General features: G+C 43.1%; 1 protein-coding gene across 1 annotated transcript; it reads right to left on the minus strand.

Moving 5' to 3' along the window:
* Positions 1-1,089: 1,089 nt before the first annotated feature.
* On the minus strand, positions 1,090-16,969 carry LOC128766052 (insulin-like growth factor-binding protein 5). Its single transcript, XM_053877399.1, has 4 exons — positions 16,287-16,969; positions 4,642-4,856; positions 4,445-4,564; positions 1,090-3,175 (listed from the first exon to the last, which is right to left on the minus strand). Exons 1-4 carry the CDS (start codon positions 16,618-16,620, stop codon positions 3,038-3,040), a joined length of 807 nt encoding a protein of 268 aa, XP_053733374.1. The 5' UTR covers positions 16,621-16,969; the 3' UTR covers positions 1,090-3,037.
* Positions 16,970-20,289: the final 3,320 nt, after the last annotated feature.

Below are 20,289 nucleotides of genomic sequence, written 5' to 3' on the forward strand. Positions count from 1 at the left end.
TTGTCTTATGTAGTTCCAAATACTGACCTTTTTTTTTTTTCCTTTTTCTTTTTTTTTTTTTTTAATTCCCCTCCCCGCTGTCCTCCTGCCACCAATGGGTCAATTTCAGAAGCCGGTAAAGCATTGAATGGTTATTAGTGCTAACCAATCGTATTCTCTGATCACAACTGGGAGTTATGTATTCAGAAAAAAAGATGTTACTGAACTAACTGAGTAATGTGTTGAAAGCCAAGGAGGAGATGGAGAACAGTGTAGGTTCACAACTCACACAGGTTACAAAGGGTCTTTTTCTTCCTAAACCTGCACAGCTGGATGCCGGTGGTTGTGCTATAGAACATACAAGTCTCTATGACTCCTCATAACTGTCTTGCTAAATGTATCTATGCAGTTGTTGACCCCATACTGGGGGAGTGGCTAGGCCCTGAATATAACCACTGCCCATGGCGCCCACTCTTGACGTCCTCTCTTCGCCACCATCTCAAATCTAGCTCTCCTGTGCAATAGCTCTAGCTGTTTGTTATTTTCCATCTACTTTTCCCTATAAACAAAAAAAAAGGATGCTGCCGTGACGGAGGTCTGAGGCGTGGGCTGCAGAGCCCCTGTCAACAAAATATTACCCCAAAAGCACCACCTATTTTGAAAGATATGCAACAAGATAACACAACATTTAGCTTTGTCCTTTTTTTTCCCCCCTGCACTAACTTCAATAAACCACCCTGTAGGACGTCGTTTATCATAAACAATAGTGAGTAAATGAAATAAGTGCAAGCTGCTGCTTTTTTTTTTCTCTTTTTTTTTTCTCATGAAAGTGGTCGTGGTATTTCATAACTGTGGAGTGGGGTAAGAAGCAGTTGATTCACAATCAAATTCCATGTTGGACAGACGAATACTCCTCCCAACACGGGTCGGTCTTTGCGCTATGGCAATCTTATACATTGGCATTCACAAGAAAAGACAACAATCGTAGCTTATTGTTTGTTAAAGAAAGAAAAAAAAAAGTGAGGTTTCACTGACTGCAGTTCTGTCCTCAACACATTTTTTTCCAGAACTGCCCCCAGGTGGACACATCACAACTGGACTGTCTTCTTCTCCTTGTTTTTTCTTATCTTTTTTTTTTTTTCTTTTTCTTAAACATGTACAGCACCATGGGTTTGGATTTGTAGTGAAAACAGCGCGACCTTTAAAAACTCACAATGAGACCCAGAGTGGTGTTTTCTGGAAACGGTTGGGTGCGATTTCACTTTCACGTCACTATTAAATGCTATTGAACATGTGAAGGCACTGTGACTTGAACACAGAGAGAGAACAAGGGTGTTTAATGACTCTATAAGCACCACTTTTTGGAATTTACTTGCCACCCCCCGACCGCCTCATCCACGCAATTATGTCTTTATAAGACAGTCGTATCACATTTGTGTATCACATTATGTCTGTTTATGATATGTTATTTGAAGGTTGTTTTGCTGGTATAAAATTCAATTTATAATTGAAAGATAGTCAAAAAAATGTTAAAATGAGAACCTGAATTACTAAAACTTAATCTGTGTATCTCTACCTCATATTGAATTTTTTGTTTTTTATTTTTTTATGGATGTAAGAAAAGGAAATGCTGTAAAGATTGCAAGAAATGATGCTACAAACAATGTTGTTCAATAAAATTCTTCTGGCGAACTTAACTGCAACAACCAGCCTGATCTTTTACCCAGCAGACCCCATATATATTTGAGTACTGTAACTGAAAGAGGGTTATATGTCCATGTAGAAGTGGTTTAATGTCCAAACAAGACTAAAATTGCGTGGATGATGGTTCAGTCTGGATGGTGTGTTAGTGATTGAGTATTCATAAGCTAAACGTACCCCAAAACACTGAGCTCTCATCCAAACATTTGCCGATTCATAGCTTCAAAAGTAATACACCATGGTTCGTTGACGTATTTGAGGGGAAACCACTTGTTTAGAAGGAAGCTGGCTCAAAAGTGGGCGGTCTTAACCTTACTGAAGGCAAAAAAAAACAGCACAAACAAAACCATACACAACTACACCTCACACAACGGAATCTGAAAATGCAACCCAGCCAACCTTGGCAAGTTTGCGCTCAACTCAAAAAAATAAAAGTTTGAAACGTGAAGTCCCATCATCTCAGCTGAAAACTGTTCTTTTTATTTCACCGGTCGAGTCGACGCTCCCTCAGATGTATCGCCCCGCATGGCAGTGTCTGTTCAAATAGGCACAGTTGGCATATCAGGCTAGCTACATGGTCAAAGAGCCACTTAAGTTAATTCATCTGTATTGGTTTTCTTTTTAACTCTTTTGTCGTCACACAAAACAGAAAAAAAAAAAAAAAAAAAAAAAAAAAAGTCCACCTTTAAGCGCTAGCGAAAACCGTGATTAAACAAGGACAGGAAAAGGACATTCATATTGTAATAGGCTCACTCTGTTCACCAATCACACTGTAAACATACACGCCTTCAAGCACACAGCATTTCATCAAAGCAAGTTCCCCTACTCATAAGTGCTCGCACAGAAACCCAAACAGAGACAACTGGTACAGTCAGGAAATGAAAATCAAAAGACACTGCCAGTCATCAATTCTACATCTGATTCAACAGCCGCGTCCGATCTGCCATATCGTTTTCCGTGCTTTCTTTCATTTAACATACAATGAGATGCTCAAAACCCCCTTTTGTTTGAATGTCAATTCATCGTGTGTATGTATTTGTTACGGGGTACCAGAGCTCGAGGGATCAAACGGATCATCTGGAACTTTCCCCCCCATCATCATTCAGAGTGCTTGGTCAACAGAAAACCAAAAAAAAAAAAAAGAAGAAAAACAGTTTTTCAGACTGTCTTTTGATATATTTTCATCCTCTTTTCAATTTGAAGAAACAAAAAAAAAACGAAAAAAGAAAAAAATTCTTGAAATGAGAGCGAAGCGTACAGGGGAGAAGAAGTAGTGTGGGTCCTGGGTCAGTTGGGGATAAATGGTGGTCCTCCCTTTTTTTTTTTTTTTTTTTTTTTTTTTGAAACAGGTGTGTGTTTATTCGTTGTTGTTGTGACTACTCTCCAGGTCTTTGCACTGAATGTCTCCTCCGCTGTAATCTGTCCCCGGGAGCTGGACTCCATACTTGTCCACACACCAGCAGATGCCTCGCTTGCGGCCACGGGACGGTTTGCACTGCAGGGAAAGAACAGGGCAATGAATTGGTGGAATCACAGCATCGCACTCATATTGAGTATAGGGCACCACTTGTGATGCTTCAGTGAGGAATGCTCTCCACCAACACTAGCCCTTGTCATCACCTTGGTTCGTGACCCAACATGACTGGGCACAGCTAGGGTAAGGTAAGGTACTTTGATAGCATCCATTTTCAGGCTTTTAGCTAGCAAAGCATGACAAAATGGATGCTTGATATGTTGCTTTGGCCGCCAGATGCCGCCATATACCATCGTAATCTGGCGGCCAAGTTTTGATCGAGAACTTGGCGTCAATTTTTTCATGTTTTGCAGACGCCCAGACGCCCTCCTAGCTAAAAGCCTGTCCATATTGCATATATTCTAGTATAAAGGAGGTGGGATGAGACAAGCTAAAAAGGTCAGAACGCTAATTCTTAGCTGGAAATGAGTTCACACATGAGCCGATGATTTACTGCTCAGGTGAAAGGTAATACTCTTGATCTACTGAACAGCAGTGAGGCTTCATGAAACGGTGAGCTTGTTTCCAGAGCTCGAGTGGGACTTTCGGTTTCATTGCCATGGTTGTTCGAAGCGAACAATTATTTTCGCTGAGAGTGCTCTACAAATTCAGACACTGCGTCATGAAGCTTCATACACCCATCACTCCAGAACACACTTACATTCCAAGCCAGAGTGTGACCGAGTCATGTATTCAACCAGGTAAAGTGAGTTTTCTCAGACCACCCCCTGGCAGGTAGTTTGCCAGACCCAGAGTAGAGTTATGCTCTTAAGCTTCTTGAGCAACCAATTGAAGTGTTTGGCTATGAAGATGCATCCTCAAGGTTTCATTGGAAGGAGGCACCTAGGAAACTCAAGAACTGGAAGTACCTTAGTATCTAGTCATGGAGAGGGAAACGTTTACCTCTTAGCTTATGAAACAAATGTAAACCATTGGCTGGATAGATGGATGGATGCAAGAAGCACCTTTATTGTGCTCTCAGTGCTGAGGTGCCATTGATCTATAGCAGGGGTCACTAACCCTTTTACCAACCACGATGATATTCCTCTCGAATACTTGTCTCATTGCCGAGTTTTCATAAAAAATCATGGTTATTCCATGAAGGTTTGTTCATAAATTCACGTAACAGGCCATAGGCTAGTCCCTGGGTCTCTGCGGGCTACCTGGTCATGTGGGTGAGCCCTGGTCTACAGCCACAGACTGATAAAAACCCACTTCAGGTCTCAATTGCAACACCGACAAAAGCCACACCTGCTTGCGTTTGAAGAATCCTTTCCTGTCACAGTTGGGCAGATACAAAGACAGCGCCATGACGCGGGAAGTGTCCTTCATCCCCTGAATTATTCCATCCAGTTTCCTCCTACAGGGACCCTTCAAGAGAAGTCAGCAGCGACGGGTTACCATCTATCTCAGTGGAAACAAACTGGTGGTCTTACAAAGCGACTTACAAATTCAGGTTCATGTTTGTCAATGGGCAAAGGGGAGTAGTCCATTGGGGAGCCCATGGAACGCTGCTTGCCAAGCTTCCTCTTCAGCTCCTTCCGCATGGCATGAACCTTTTTGCTGTTCACAATGTCTTTGGCAAGTATAGGAACCTTTGCGGGCTGCAGCTCCTCAGTAATCTCTGTGGTCATGGTGTCCTCGTGCTCCCGGGACTCACGATCTGCAAGGAAAGACACATTCACATTCATTGAGCATCAGAGTATATTATTTTTTTCTTCTTGGCTGAAGCGTTGTACTATGAGTTTCTTTAGTTAATTTCTTACTCTTTTTGGATTCTGCTTCACCATAAACTATTAATCTGTAACTGAGACATTTTTCATGAGTTAATGTGTCTCTATATCGCGTCCTCTGAAGCCTTTCACCGTGCTCCTAACACCAGTATGAACAAAACATGTTTCATGAGAATTAAATCCAAATTTACAATGAATATTATAGATTTTTTTTTTTTTCATGTTAAGTTATATTTATTTTTATTACAGATGTTTTTCATTTAATCCCATTTCAATGGTTGATGATATACAGAAGGTTGACTCATACACAGTCATAACAGGATGGAAATATATTGTCATATTCTTCAGATACCAAGGGATTCAAGTTTGAAAGCCATGAAATACTGACTGGATATCAAAGCCATGGCAACCTCACACAGTTTCTCCTCAGACTCTTAAAACTTCTCACGCTGTTTTTTTATCTCCCCAGAAGGCGTCCATGTTCTAGGAACACAAGACTTTGATATGATATGATTTGGCCACAGGAACAGTTGTTGGGCTTCCTCATCACTGCCTTAGTGGCTTTGGAGAGTTTGGCACTTTCAACTTCTGAGCTTTTCTTTCCATTGTGCGTCAATGGTCCAGAAGGTGGAGCGTTTCAAAGCGAAATCGGAGAGTAGAGATAAAAGGTTTTTGGTACCGTACGCTCCGACCTCTGACGCAATTAAGTCGAAACTTCACAAAGACAGAAAAACACATAGAAGCTGTTGGGAGAAATCTGGAGTCTCTGAACTACGAAACAGTCTGAATCTGAATCGGAAATTCATTCATGGAATCTTCAACAACTGGAAACATTAGTTAAAATTCACACAAGTCAAATATTCCCATGACTCACTTGGCAATTTTTTTTTTTAAATGAATATTTACTATACACACTACTATTGTAATACTATTTACTATACGATAATAACAATAGCATTTCAGCACTAGTCCAGTCATTTTTAATTTGTACAATTATAGATGCATATTTTTTCTTCAATAACAAAAATATTAATAAAAAAGGGACGTAAAATAAACAATGTAGGAGATGCAATGTATCTGCTGTGACATTAACCTTGCATTTTCGCCCTCTTTTTGACTCAGCAGCTCAACACCAGGTGGTTTTTATGAGCTTCTTGTCACCAAATTTGCTTTTACATTTGCGACAGGGGATCAATGGACAGCTGACGACTCTCGCAGTTAACGGCAGAAGAAACAATAACCACCCACTACTTCACCAGTTCCTCCAGAGCTACACATGAACAACGTAAACTCCGTCATCTATATTCAGAACTAGGGCTGTCAATACAGGAAAGATTTTAGTCTTAAGTCACGCTAAAGAAGAGCTAACTCGCGATTCGTCTTCCGTTAGGAACAGACAAAAAAAAGGTGTGACAGTTTTGTTCCACGTGATCAGAAGCTGGAAAGAAGTGTTACATTTCCAACTCATTGTACTTATTTGAACTGATCCATTACACTGAAGACACCATACAGTGTCTTTCTACCTTGCTTATTCTCTATATGGACAGACATGGCAACCTCATACACCACTGTTTTAACAAGGCCGAAATCCAGCTTGACTTGGGTCAAGCAAACTCACTAAGGGACAACAAAATTCAACTAAAGTCTAATTTAACTCAGCTACAGTGCAGCACCTTTGAACATTATGCTGTTCAAAGCAACCCAAAATTCCTTCACTGACTGCTCCACGCAGGTCACATGACGGACAACATAAGTCACTGTCATTTGGCAGCGCTTCATTTGACCAAGGATGCTATGAAGTATTGAACCGGGGACAAAGTTGGAGCCCTAACATTTCCTTTTCCAATTTCACACACTTCACGATGTTATTCTCGCTCTGTAATCTCCGAGATCTGAAAGTACCTCTTGATAGGATATTCACAGGTTGATGTCTTTTATCCTTAACCTGCTCCTTCCCTCCCCCCCTCCTCTCTTTCGGGATCTTCAGGGCTCAGCCTCTTAAGCCAGGACCCCCAACCAGAGGTGCTTTGAGGCCACAGAAACAAGCCCTCGGGCTCCCTCCCCTTTGGCTTAGCCGTCCCATAAGTTATTGTGGGGACTCTGCCAGGCCCCAGTCGGCTGAAGGGATGGTGCCAGCGGATGACCCTGGTTATATTTATCTGACAAGGAAACCCGCGGTGGTGCACAGGGCCGCCACTGAACCAGATAGGAATGTTGGCTGCAGACTATAGGGCCAGCTGCTGCGGCGATAAAAACCTCCACACTTGCGTTTGGGTGTGGGACGGAGACAATGCCTCTGAAAATATGGTTTAACAAGCTGCCAACTTTACTGACCGGCCTATTAGTAGGCAGCCACCGCAAAAGGCGCTGTAACACGGACACGAGCAAAATCAAAGGGTCTGACACAGCTTGAGCGTCTGGAGTCTCTGGTGGAGGAGAAGGGGCGGCAGCGTGGGAGAGGGGAGGGGGCTGGGCGATTACCAGAATTGGGTCTTTGGCTTCTGGGCTGCACTGTCTTCTCTTTGAAATTAATCTTACAGCTCATGACTTGGCAGGCGACGTTTCGATGCGTCCCAGTGTCTACAGCTTTTTCCTTTTTTCTCTTGCTCTCTATAAATACAAATGTCAAACAAGCATTCCTAATAACGCCATGTGACCACAGCAGAGGAGAACAAGAACTTGAGAGGGACAGGCTTAAAAGTATGACATATATGGACAAAAAAAATGCAATTGAAACTGTGTTGTTGTTTTTTTTCTTCCCACCATTACAGAGCGTTTTGCATGAAACGGAAAATCTTTCTGAACCAGCATTTTGATGCCTTGATGTGATGAGAAGTTTTTTCTGCTTTTAATGTGAAGGTTGATTTTTATTTTTTTTTGTTTTACGGTGATTTTCTCGCCTACACGTTTCTTATTGATGGTGACCACCAGAGGGCTCTGTTTCAAAAATTAGCTTGGCTGCAAACCACTCCAATTTACTGACCGGGCAACAAATAAACCGGTTAACAGGTCTTTCTTTCACTTGACCAACCTGAAGGAAGCAAGTCAGACTGATGGGAGTCACCAAGGCTCCTAAATCTCTCCCATCAACACAAGACACTCTTGTGTTCCCGGAATGGGACTTGCCAGGTGAAACAGAAGATCAGAAATGTGGTTGTTTGCAGTCATAGACACTGTCAAAACAAGAACTGCTGCCGAGAGATTTGCAACTGCTTTGACTCCACACATGCATTTCTCACAAATACAACCATATTTGTGGCAAAGTACGACCCATGCAGATATGATTAAAGGTAAGATCTTAAAAGATAGAGCTTAAACTTTCTGGGATTCAAACAATCTCCTTGGAATATAAACATGCCAAGACAACAATGGCGAACAAGCTTCACTAAGGAGATGTCGCCCTGGAACGTCAGAGTGCAAGATATCCACATTTTTTTTTTCAAAACAGGCTTTAAGGTTCTGTGTTTCCAGCCTGAAATGCTGCCAACATGCTGGTCGGAAGCCAAGACAGCCGAGTCATGTGCTTCTGCTCCCTTTAACCAAGCCTGAGGCCGCTGCTATCTCCCTCCCTTTGCCCGAACTCGAGCTTTCATTAGAGAAGAAGCAGAGCTGCCAAGTGCACCTGATACCTTTCTGTTTAAAATTTAACATCTCTTATACTTCATGAATATCTTAGGATCATCAAGGCAAAAGTATGACAAAGTTTTCCAGTCAACATTCCACAATAGATACTTACTCCAATTGAGATTTATTTATTTGTTTGTGTTTGTTTTTCATGAAACAGTATTGACCTCTATCAACGCAGCCTCCGGCCATTAGGTGGCGGTGTCACATGAAGGACGACCAAGTGATCACAACAGAGCATGAACATGATACGGCTGTCTGGTATAGTTATTTTAATTTATTTACTGCGGTACAAACACTTTAGAATTGCTGTTTTGTAGTGGAGGGAATGTGAGGCTTCATGAAACAGTGTCCTCATTTTAGGGCCCACTAGGTGGCACTCTCTCCTCTAAAATCTCTAGAGCAAAATGTTGCATCATTTTCAAACTGAGAGCGCCACCTGCTGAATTTACGCCTGTAAATTTCCAAAATCCCAGGTGTGTTCTTTTTAAGGCTACCATTCATGTGTGATACACCAAGTACTTGCATTTTTTGAAAAAGCATTGTTGAGAGCTGTCACCTGATTTACACCAATATCTGTCTTCTGTCCAACTTATAATGTGAAAAAAATGGAACTCACAAGGCGGGTACCGACTTTAATTCATGGAACAACTCTGTTGAAGTAATCTTTTTAGCTTAGTGTAATATTTTGACCTTTGCAACTTCATTCAGACAAAAAAATGAGTAGCATTCAGCAATACTTCCAAATCTAAACCTTGGTTTTAACATCACAAAAGAGGTCGGAGTCACGGTTGAGTGTCACAAAAGTATGAATTGACCAACAAGCCTCCTCCACTGCTTTATATTTGAAGGCACAACCTCGATAACCCAAGAGTTTCCATGACATGTGCGAACTACCATGCTTAGCAATGACACAAGGATTAGATTCAAACTATGCTAAAAAAAAAAGAAGCTCTTTCGACACTGTGTCATAGTCATGACTGGTTCAACTCCAGCCAGTTATTGACCACAATTTGAATCTTTGTGGTGAAATGAAAGAACGGCCGAGCATTTCCATTATGTTCCAGTGGTTTTGATCTTAAAAGCCAATAAGTTACACCCTGTGCACACGAGATGACAGCGGTGCACAAAGCCTGGTTACTTGAGAAGCCTGAGTGCAGCTTGGCTATTGAGACGGCAAACCAAGTGAGGGAATATTTGCTTCATGAAATATTCTGTTTATGATTTCTGCTCCATCACATGTCTGAGGAATTTCTTCTTGACCTTTATATCCTGAAGTCGGAATACAATTTATGTCGTTTTTTTTTTTTTTTTTTTTCTCTCCCCATTCAGTGCAACAGCGTGCTCTCTGCAGGAAATAACAGTTCCCATGGAATTGTGCACACGGAAAATGTTTACCGCTATCAAAAGGTTTCCTGCTTTTCTTGAATGCATGGTATAAATAGCCATGAGAACAATTCAAGGATTGTAAAACGCATAACAGAGCTAATGTGAGGATGCGAGACGCTTCAAAACATACAGCTCTGGCAAATTATTGCTCGGTCAAGGCACAAGTCGGGCGTTTGAAAAGTATCACAGTGATGCAAATTGCAGCTCTGTTTCAGATTCTGTATTCTGGTCTGAGGTCTGTACCCACATCTGAGGTTGGGTTTTTAGCAAACCGCACGGACAGACGCAACCTCTTTTTTGGGTCACCGCAGCACAATCACTGGGTGTGACAAAGTTTTAATTCCCCAATGGAAAAAGCGTTTATTTTGGCAAGACACCTTATAAATTACCTTCCAGAGGATTATAAAGCAAGAACCTAAAACAGGATTGTTGTAGAAGGAGAATTGTTTTGGAGTTATGGTGGACATTCCGGAGTCGAGATAAAGGATTTAGCGATGAGTAAGAGCTGAAGAGGTACAGTTTGGGTGGTGTAACATGACATGAACTCTACCTGTAGTTGTGCTAACCTTGCTGAACCAGAAGGTGTGGTAAGGGACAAGTCATGAGCATGGTCTACACGGCACCACATGTGAGCCGGACTCACTTACTCCAGCAATCCTTTTGCAAATCACATGCTGCTGGAGGGGAAACATTTTTATTCCATTGCAACGGCAAATGCCTGCAACCTAAAAAGCGGACATAGACGTCAACATCGGACGCACCCGACGATCTTCAATATGTTACGCCTTAGAAAGTCCCTGTGACTTTACCATCAACATTGGCTTCACTGTCTATTTATCTCCGTGTCCACCTGATACAAGAAGAGGAGTACTAGAAGAACAGCTGTTTCCGGTGTGGAAAAAATGTTTAAGATGCCTCCCATTCTGACAAAAAATTATGCTATATATTATAAAAAATTAAACACTCATTGTTTATTGATGGGCTTATAAGGCTTCATGAAACAGTGCCTTCATTTTCTAAGCCCACTAGATGGCGCTCTTCCCTCTGAAACCAAGGGCGCCACCTACTGATGTCTGAAAATAAAGTCACTGTTTCATAAAGCCCCATCACTAGTGCGACCAATGTCAAATACATCGGAAGCATTAAGAGAAGGAAAGTAGTGACCGTTTCATGTGGCTTCTCCCTGAGATCAGTAGTATTTTTGATGTATAAAAACCTTGACTGCCAAGCTTATAAACGCTGAAAATCTTTGAGCAAATAGCATCACATTTTCATCCTAAAAATGCACATTTAAGAACATAATGTTCTGTTTTTGTCTCCTGTTTCCCACGTGGGTCGACGGCCACCTCAGCCTCTGTTGTTTTCATTTCCAGCTGAACAAGTCAGAAAAGCAACAACACCATCCCTCAGGTGTTATAGGAAGTGAAGTTGATCATTTTGTCGCGAACCTGAGACATGATCAGTCATGCTGCGCTGAAGTGGATAACTGAAGAAATAATCCCAGTACGTGGAATAGTGTGCAGCTAACACTTGGTCAATGTCAACATTTGTCGCATACGGAGAGACACGAAGGTGTGAATGTGTCACTATGGCAACCTTTCTTTGGCGTGTTCCACTAAAAGACTAGAAATAGTTGTGTTGACGAATTGGGTTTTTTGGTCTTGACTTCAGGAAAATAGCTCTATTGCCGCCTTTGTTCAATGGAAACAAATGACTGTAAAATGTAAGACCCAAAACCAGTGTAACTGCATCACTGTCACACTTAAGAAAGAATTTTTTTTTTTAAGAGTTTTTGTTTCCCCTGAGGGCTGCGGGCAATTTCGGCGCCAAATGACCTCTTAAACAAGTCGTGCACCTGCAAGAGATCAGTTACAGCTTTCCAAGCTTCCAATGTCTCAGATGTTCAAGGTGCGAAGGACGGAAAGTTCAATACAGTCTTTCCTTTCACGAGAAGCTGCCACACGTGGCCGGAGCTACCTGTAAAACATGGCGGTAAAGGTGGGTGCTGGCCGTCTTTTTTTTTTTTTTTTCCTGCAAACTGGCGATGGAAAACTTGTAGAAGGACGTGATGACAACCGTGTGTGTCAAGTTCTATGGCAAAAGTAAAGCAGCTGACTGTAAATATTAATGACTAAGGCATGTGACGTGGTAAGAACCGCAGAGTGTCACTGCGGCTGCTTGAACTCGTAAACCGTCTGGACATCCAGAAGCGAAGGAGAGGCTGCGGATGGTTTCCTCTTGCAATGCCAATAAGCGGCAACAGTGTTCCTGTGCATGTCCAGCATTCTGGATTTGGAACCCACCCCCTCTAATCATCTTTTGTTTCTTGGCAAAGAGCAATCTGTTGGAACATAAGGTCCTTTCAAAGGCTTGAAGGATGAGGGGCCTGCTGCCATGGAGTCATATCTCTTGGCAGACTTTCCAAAGCATGTGCCTCCTCCTGTCACTCAAGTCACGTCTGGGATCACGGTGTAAACATGAGTGAGTAGATTGTGATGATGCTTACATGAGTGTGGGATCCTCTATTGTTGCCCTCACGACTCCCCCGACTCCTTGTGTTTGCTTTTGCTCAGCTGGTACAGTAAGCAGACAGCTGCAACCCCACACCGCAGGAAACCAAAGCCCACCTCAGCCTTTCCCATCAGCGCAGCCGTTTGACAGACGCCCCCTTCAGAGGGGAGCGGGAGCCAGAGCCATTCTGCTGAATCACTGCGCCGCGACCGAGCGCCCAGGCAGTGAGTGAACGGCCAGAAAAGATGCTCCCATTAGCTCTGTGGACCAACAAAGAAATCCGGTTCCTTCACGGTTCGCACCAGTACAACAACCCACACCAAGCAAAGCCTATAAATCAACATTATAGTAATAAACCCGCTGAAGAACTAGCTAACTTTGGCGCATTGTTAGAGCAAGGTGTGTTTGTGTGTGCGTGCAGGCATGCCTTACGTTGTGATGTCATAAATCCCTCGGAGATGAACGGAGCTCATTGTCTTCCGATGGGAAGAGAACGTCGCGCCAAACAGATCAATTATACTTTCGACACACCGTTAAATCTCGCTGCGTGGTGCAGATGCAGACTCATAAACGCCTCCAAGTTGATTTACTGAATACAAAACGGCCAGATGAGCCTTTTCGTTTGTAAATGTGAGGACAGTTTGTGCAAGCTTGACCCAAAAACACCTTAAATGGAGGTGTCTTTTGGAGCAGAACCAAAAGAATATCACCAAAAGCAAACTCTTTTATGAGTATCCCGGACACATTTTCATGTATGCGCAGTCATTCTTCGTGATTATAGCCTTCTTAAATCAAAGCTTAAGTTACTTCAAAGCTGAGTCAAACTGAAGGCTGTGGGGCCAAGTTAGGCCCGCCCAGTCACTGCATGTGGCCCACAAGGGCAGGTACATTGACAAGACTCGATCCTCAGTTGAATGCAGTGTATCGATTTTCTGTCGTATGCATGTGCAGTAGTTGTTTTTTTTTGTTTTTGGTCAACATGATCATCATGTTCAATGTTCCTTTGTTGACCAAAGTCCATCCAAACTTCTTCAATATTCCTTTAAATTCTCTTCATATTAATTCGAGTTCAGAGGCGGTCCTCTCAAGGCCCATTGATACTCCATTTATTTACGAAATTGTACCCATCTGTTTCAAGCAATGCCACCGTCACTGACCACATACGGCATTGCTGTTCTCCAATGCGTCCACTAGGGGGAGCAGCCAAGAGTCAAAAGTTTATGGCAACAATAAACTACAAAACAAACATGGCAGCAGTGGAAAAAGTATTCATACTGTTCCTGTCGAACAAAAGGGAGGCGATGGTCAGTGAGGCTGTTAAATGTTGTCCAACTGGAGGATGGAGAATTTCCACAATTGTTATGTCTTCTTCGCGTCTCATTAGAGCTGCGTATTAGGTAGTAAGACCAACACTGCCCACACTGTTTCCAGTGGTACTGCTCCGTTTGGCCCGTATCTGTAAGATTTGCGGAAACGTGCAGCGATATGCACGAAATGAACGCAGAGTTCAGACAGAAGACTCCGTCCATATCCGGATTCATAGTTAAAGTTGAGCATAAATGGGAATTAAAAGCACTGAAAAGAAAGTTCTGAGGAATCTTCTCACAAATGTAAACTACATTACACGTATAATCCATGCTAAAGAACTGCTAATAAAAAGGAAGTGACTGAAAGAAAAACGCTTGGGAAATGTCTCAAGTTGCGATGTCACTACACAATACACAAAAGCGCAGACGTTTTGAAATAGAAATCTGATTTCAGCCAAATTGAATTTCACAGCTGGCACCCGGCTCACCGTGCTTATTGTTTGTGTGGGACAATTTGATACTCTGTGAATTCACAGAGACACAACTGTGCATGTTTGTGGAGCAGGAATAGCACATGTTGTGGGGACATAAATCTGTTAACACGGCGTGTCGAGATTAAATCAATGCAACGTCCCGAAAAGTGATGAAAGCAGAATTGTGTGTGTGTGTGTGTGTGTGTGTGTGTGTGTGTGTGTGTGTGTGTGTGTGTGTGTGTGCAAATCCCGGAGAGACAAAACAGCCCGAGGTGTAATCACTCACAACAATTGCAAACAATGCACACACTCGCCGCCCCGCCCAAGAGTACGTGAGTGAAACTGCACACGTCCTCACGACACAGGCTGTGGATACAAAAATATATCATCTTCTATAGGATGGGGTCCAATTGCAGAGCCGAGATGCTGGCAGCTCGCAGCGCCACCGTCCTAATGACCGTGTCCGCAGCCCAAATTAGCCCATTTTACAGAATGAGGCCTGAAGCCAAGACCTTTGTGGTTCCCACCTACTTATCTAGTCGCTGACAAGCCGCCAAACCTCTGGACTGACAGCAGACCTTTCTCCAGCACCGAGGATTCACTTAAATCATTTAAAACCACAAGGCCCGGCTCGGCTGTCGTGCTCTCTGGGTCGCTTGCACGTATGGAGATCCAGTTGTAATCCGACTCTATACTCTACCCTCAGGGCAGGCTGCGTCCAAATCCCACTTTGACAAGACTCAGAGAAGAACCGCCCTTTCCTCTTTCGGTCAAGTGTGCAGCGCTGTGCCGCAACTGGTGCAGCTCTGGACTCTGGAGTGGATCTCTGTGAATTGAAAAGTGCTTGTGGACGGACTTGGACTTCTTCGCTATGACATGGAAAGGTTCCTTTTTCTTGACTACAATGGACTTCACAATACAAATGTGACATAAACTCAAGATGCTTCAGTGTCGCTTTATGGTGGAACGAGTCCTATAGTTCCATCTCCAGGCAGCTTAAAGTTAGTTAGTCACACTTTCCTCTGTTCTTAAAATGTGAACACTGAAGGGTTCAACATCAAGCAAGCACAATGATGTGATACAAATGGTGCCCATACATATGACTCTATGAAGCAACAATGTTTACAGCCAACACACATATGGCTATTCTCTGGCAAGGAGCCCAGATTTTCCAACGAGTTAAGGCAAAATGTTGTGTACCACTGAACCATTTTGACAATACACAAACATTTTCTTCCAGACTAAACAGTGCCTCAGTGTAGCTATGATATTCTATGAGTACAATTTAGATCAAAATTCAATGGCAGATTTTTGGTTTCAAGATTATTGATTGAATATTATGCCTCAGAATAAACGCCTTTCTCAGACTATCAATGTTTAAACTAGCTCTGAATCTTTGCTCTTCTTTTGTTGTGCTGCATCATTTATGGGTGCAAACATCATCAGTTCGGGATCTGCGCGAGCTTCAGTCTCAACTTAACCTTAAAAATATGCTTATTTTCTCCACGCTGCCTGGAACTCAACGGGTTAACAAAACATCCACATTTGTTCCGGTGCACTCTTTTTTTTTTTTCAAGCAAGGCAGCGTTCATGGTTGGAACAGACAGACAACACACTCAGGAGGAGCCATGTGCGCACACAACAGATGGTTTTTGCACAAGTGGAGCGCTCGGACTGCGTGTTTGGGGACGTTCCGGCACGAGGAAGCGCGCTCCTGTGAGCGCAAAGACGCACTAGGAGAGGTGAAATAAGCCGTGGGCTGTTTAATCAAGCCGGTGGATAGAAGTTAATCAGATGGCTCCTCATACCATCTGTCAAACAAACGGTCTGTCAGAGAGCAGAGCGCCCGACACGCAGCACAGGACTGGGGGTGTTTAGGTTGGACAAGTGGACCTCCTGGGGTCTCTGGATAATGGATCAAAACGAGGGAAACAATTATCAATGTGTTTTAATTAACTAAAGCAACGCTTAGAGGGACATGGATCCAGCTTAGCGCGAGAAGTTGGCAAGTTGTTGTCGCGCGTAATGTCGTGGAAGAAGCCGGTGCGCGTCTTACCTATGGGTGGATGGGCAGGTTTGTATCCTTTCTCGTTGGTGCACACTCCTCTGCCGTGCAGCAGGGCGTGTAGGGGCTTCTCCTCCCCGCTCCGGGGCAAGCAGCGCAGCCCCTGGGTGCAGGTCCCGGTGTAAACCCCGCACGCATGCCCCTCGGAGAGCGCGCATGTGAGGCAGCAGCCGCAGCCGGGCTCCTTCACCAGCTGGCAGCCGGTCGGGATCGGAGGACACATGGACATCGCCTTGTCGTCGCAAGGCTCGCACGGCACGTAGGAGCCCAAACACCCGGTCAGTCCCAAGAGAAACGTCACCAGGAGGCAAAAACCCATCAACATCTTTGCTCTTCAGTTACACGCTGAAATGCGCAAAAGGAGGCGGGTGGAAAAGTGGAGCGGTCTAATGAACACAATGCCTCAATCAGATAATCCGATTCTTAAAGCTAAAGCCAAGAGTCTTTATCCAAGAGTGCCGCTATCTATTGAAAAAGCGTCAATTGCAATTCTTGATTTTTTTTTTGGTTGTTGTTGTTGTTTTTTCTTTCTTTTTTTTTTTTTCAAGTCGTGCAACAAGTGGAAAATCAAAATATAGAAAGTGTGCTCCAGAGATAAACGTCCTCTGCGCGAGTCTTGCACCGCCTTCAGTTGGGACTCCAGTACTTTCTCCACCAGAGGTTTCCTGAGCAGACTGATCAACTTGAGCGCTGTCTTGCCTTTTTAAAAACAGCCGAGCCCAAACCCCGAACTATGAATACGCGTAACAGCGGGGAAGGGAGGCGCACTTGTTCCACAGCCTGGGGGAGAGCCAGACTCCTTTTTTTTTCTCCTCCTCCACCTCCTCCTCCTCCTCCTCCTCTTCTTCTTCCAGCAGCAGGATCGCTCTTTCACCCTGAATGATGCCAAAGTGCAGGAGTCAGAAAAGAAATATGTTCAACTTTTTTTGCACACGATGTTATGGAAACACTTGTGCAATTATTATCCGTTGGAAGAAAACTGACTGCACAATAGGAACTCTTAACACTTTTATTTCATGCTGTCTCAACTCTCAAAATGTGAATACTTGTTTCACACAGCGAGACGGTAATTCCATAGATTATGTTTATTACAAATTTTGATCAGTAATTATTAAACAACAACTTAAAAACAACCTCCACCGTGTGTGACTTTGTGTATGCTACAAGTTCTATTCAGGCACAGTTCACCAGTATGTATATTTCATATAGATGTGGCTGGATGGGTGTCTAAATCTTTTATGAACAGAACACGTACAGTCTGGAGCAGCTTCATCACAGGCGGCTGGTGATGAATATTTAAAAAGGGTGAAGAAGTTCAGAATAGACTCATGCCTCATATTGGCTGCACTTTAGGTGAAACTTATGCAAACTATGTGACCTATGTACCAGTCATTGTGATAAATGTGCCGTAAAATGACACGTCAGTTGTCATATCTGGACAGATAGGAAATGGTATGTGCTCTGAACGTTGCATAAATTCTACTTAAACACCACATTAAGTTACTAAAAACGGTTTTATTTATGGCTAACACCAAGGGTCTATTGATTCGAGGTTAAAAAAGACGGAGTCCAGTGCCAGTCTCCAGAAGAAGAAGTTTGAACTATAGGAACCAGCTGAAGTTGACCGACTTGAAACGTTCAAGTTTCTGTTGCAGAAAAGAAAAATATCCAACACCAAATTAGCTCTACTATGAGCTCAGTTTTTGAGCATCTTTACAGTCAGAAAACATCAAAGCACATGTTTAACTTGACTATAAAGACAAGCAACTAGCATTACACTGCCCTCTCAGGCAGAATAGTGTCCACAAATGTGTTTGTTTCAACTGCTTTGACCTATAAGTGACCTCTAAAGCCGACACCTGTTGCCTCCATTTGACACCGTTTGTGTTAATGAAAGGCTCATCAGACACTTAAAAATACACACATCATGAGACAGCGTGCAGGAGGACGTCACACACTCTGAGATTTGGATGAAGTGGAGGGCACCGAGCTTCATCCTATCACTTCATCAGTCCTGGAGCGGCTGTTATTTCCATCTCTGCAGCGCTTTTCTTCAGTCAGAAATCGCAGTGTGGCAGGAGTTTGTGTCGCTGCTTCTTCCCAGATCCACTCACGGCCTGATAAACGGCCTCACTTGTTTCGTAAACGTGGCGAACAGCTCATCTGACCAGTGCAGACAGAGAAGCCCCGGTGGAGAGATTGCCGCGCGACACTTCCCCTTGCGACCACTAGAAGGAGCTGTTAACAATGAAAACCAGACCACTCTCTAAACAAACCTGTGTGGAAGCTTGAAAACGAATTTATTGCCGAGATGAGAACTTGATCATATCGATTTGACAAAGAGACGACAGGTTTAGCCCACTTTCCCCCCATGAGCAGTCATTCTGTTCTTATATTTACTGATTTTCATATAAATCTCAGTGAGAATTATCCTCCCATATTGGTCCATGATTATTGAAATATGTATTTTACCATCATTCCTTTAAGTTCTAGTCATGCAGAAGAGTATGATTTGATTTTCAAGGCTCTTACCTCTTCATAATATTTATGACATGCATGTAATCATCATGGGAATACAATGTTGTGCTCAAGGTAAAAGCAGGAATAATAATCCTATTTATGCACTAATGTGCAGAATATAAAGCAACTGTTGTTATTGAATATTCATAAGGTTATCTTAAATCTTCCCTTGACTCATTTGAATTTGACCTCAAACAAAGGGGTGTAGATCAGAATACAACATCAGAAATTGATATTCCATCGGTTATTTGTGTTTTATGGTTAATTTTCTTCAGCAAAAAAAAAAAAAAAAAAGCAGATCCAGTGTTCGGTTCTCGGAAAGGAACATAGAACTTGCTACACTTGCCCAAGTCTTCTAACCTGTTGAGTCAGTTCACTGAAGACGATAAGGGCTGGGTTAAATGGGAGGAGGCTGACTTGCTGTTGCAAGTGATGGGCTGATGAGGCTTCATGAAACAGTGTCCTTATTTTCAGAGGCTCTTGCAATAAAAATAATATGGGTTGTCTAGATCCAAAGATTTTATGGCAGAGAGTGCCATCTAATGATGGGCTGTGAAACTGAGGGCACTGTGTCATGAAGCCTGACTAACCCATCACTAGCTGTCCAACCCATTCTCACTCCCAAGGCTGACTTTGGCGTCACTCTGGGATGCAAAAGTCCACATAAAAATAGTCACTATTTGGTACCTTGGGAGTGACAATGTGTTCAGTTGGCACAACCTCTGACAGCAAATCCCAAAAGAGAAAAAAGAAGAAGAATTCAGACTCATTGATATGCAGAATTGCACATATCAGAGTGAGTCATTCATTGCTGGACATTTTGAATCAGTCCCTGCAAGCTTTTCACCAGTCCACAATATTGAACCAACTGGAAGTTGTTGCATCTGGAATCACATACGATGAGATAAAACACATGAATCTAAGTGGAGGCGACTCTAGGTTTGGGACGACACATTATCTGGAGGATTATCTGGAGGTGTGTGTGAGTGCTCATCTATTAGCAATGAGCTAGCGACCACTCGAGCCACATCTCTCACGTCATACAGCTGGGATGTCTGCAACATATTTTCACTCCCGAGGCATCAAATAACTATTTTCAACTGGACTTTGTGTCTCAACTAGAAGTTGTTCAGCCTTCCGTGGCATATTCTGATGCCAAGAATTGCACCTCACATAAAAGAAAGAAGGTTAGGTGTAGGATGGCACTGCTTTCCATCTGTACATGTCAATGTGTCGCTTGGTATATAAGGCACCACATTTGAGCCACATAAAGCGCTACATATACCAAGTGACAGCAACAGTGAAGTCGTGATGAGAGCTCCTACACGTTTGGAACATTGCACAGGAGGATAAATTCCAAAGAAACACCTGCGTTAACGCGGAAGGCAGACGTTGTCCATGTGAAAACAGCCACTATTCGACACCTTGGGAGTGAGAAAGGTGTTGGCTCCAGCTGTCATTACGAAGGGAATAA

Source organism: Synchiropus splendidus, chromosome 10 (assembly GCF_027744825.2).
Source record: "Synchiropus splendidus isolate RoL2022-P1 chromosome 10, RoL_Sspl_1.0, whole genome shotgun sequence".
NCBI classification, from domain to species: domain Eukaryota; kingdom Metazoa; phylum Chordata; class Actinopteri; order Syngnathiformes; family Callionymidae; genus Synchiropus; species Synchiropus splendidus.

Excerpts from the sequence above, each read along its gene's own strand:
- LOC128766052 (XM_053877399.1), bottom strand. The coding sequence starts at position 16,620 with ATGTTGATGGGTTTTTGCCTCCTGGTGACGTTTCTCTTGGGACTGACC. Across the intron at positions 4,857-16,286 it reads ACCTGCCCATCCACCCATAG|ATCGTGAGTCCCGGGAGCAC; the intron begins GTAAGACGCGCA and ends CTTTCCTTGCAG. Across the intron at positions 4,565-4,641 it reads ACAAACATGAACCTGAATTT|GGTCCCTGTAGGAGGAAACT; the intron begins GTAAGTCGCTTT and ends CTTCTCTTGAAG.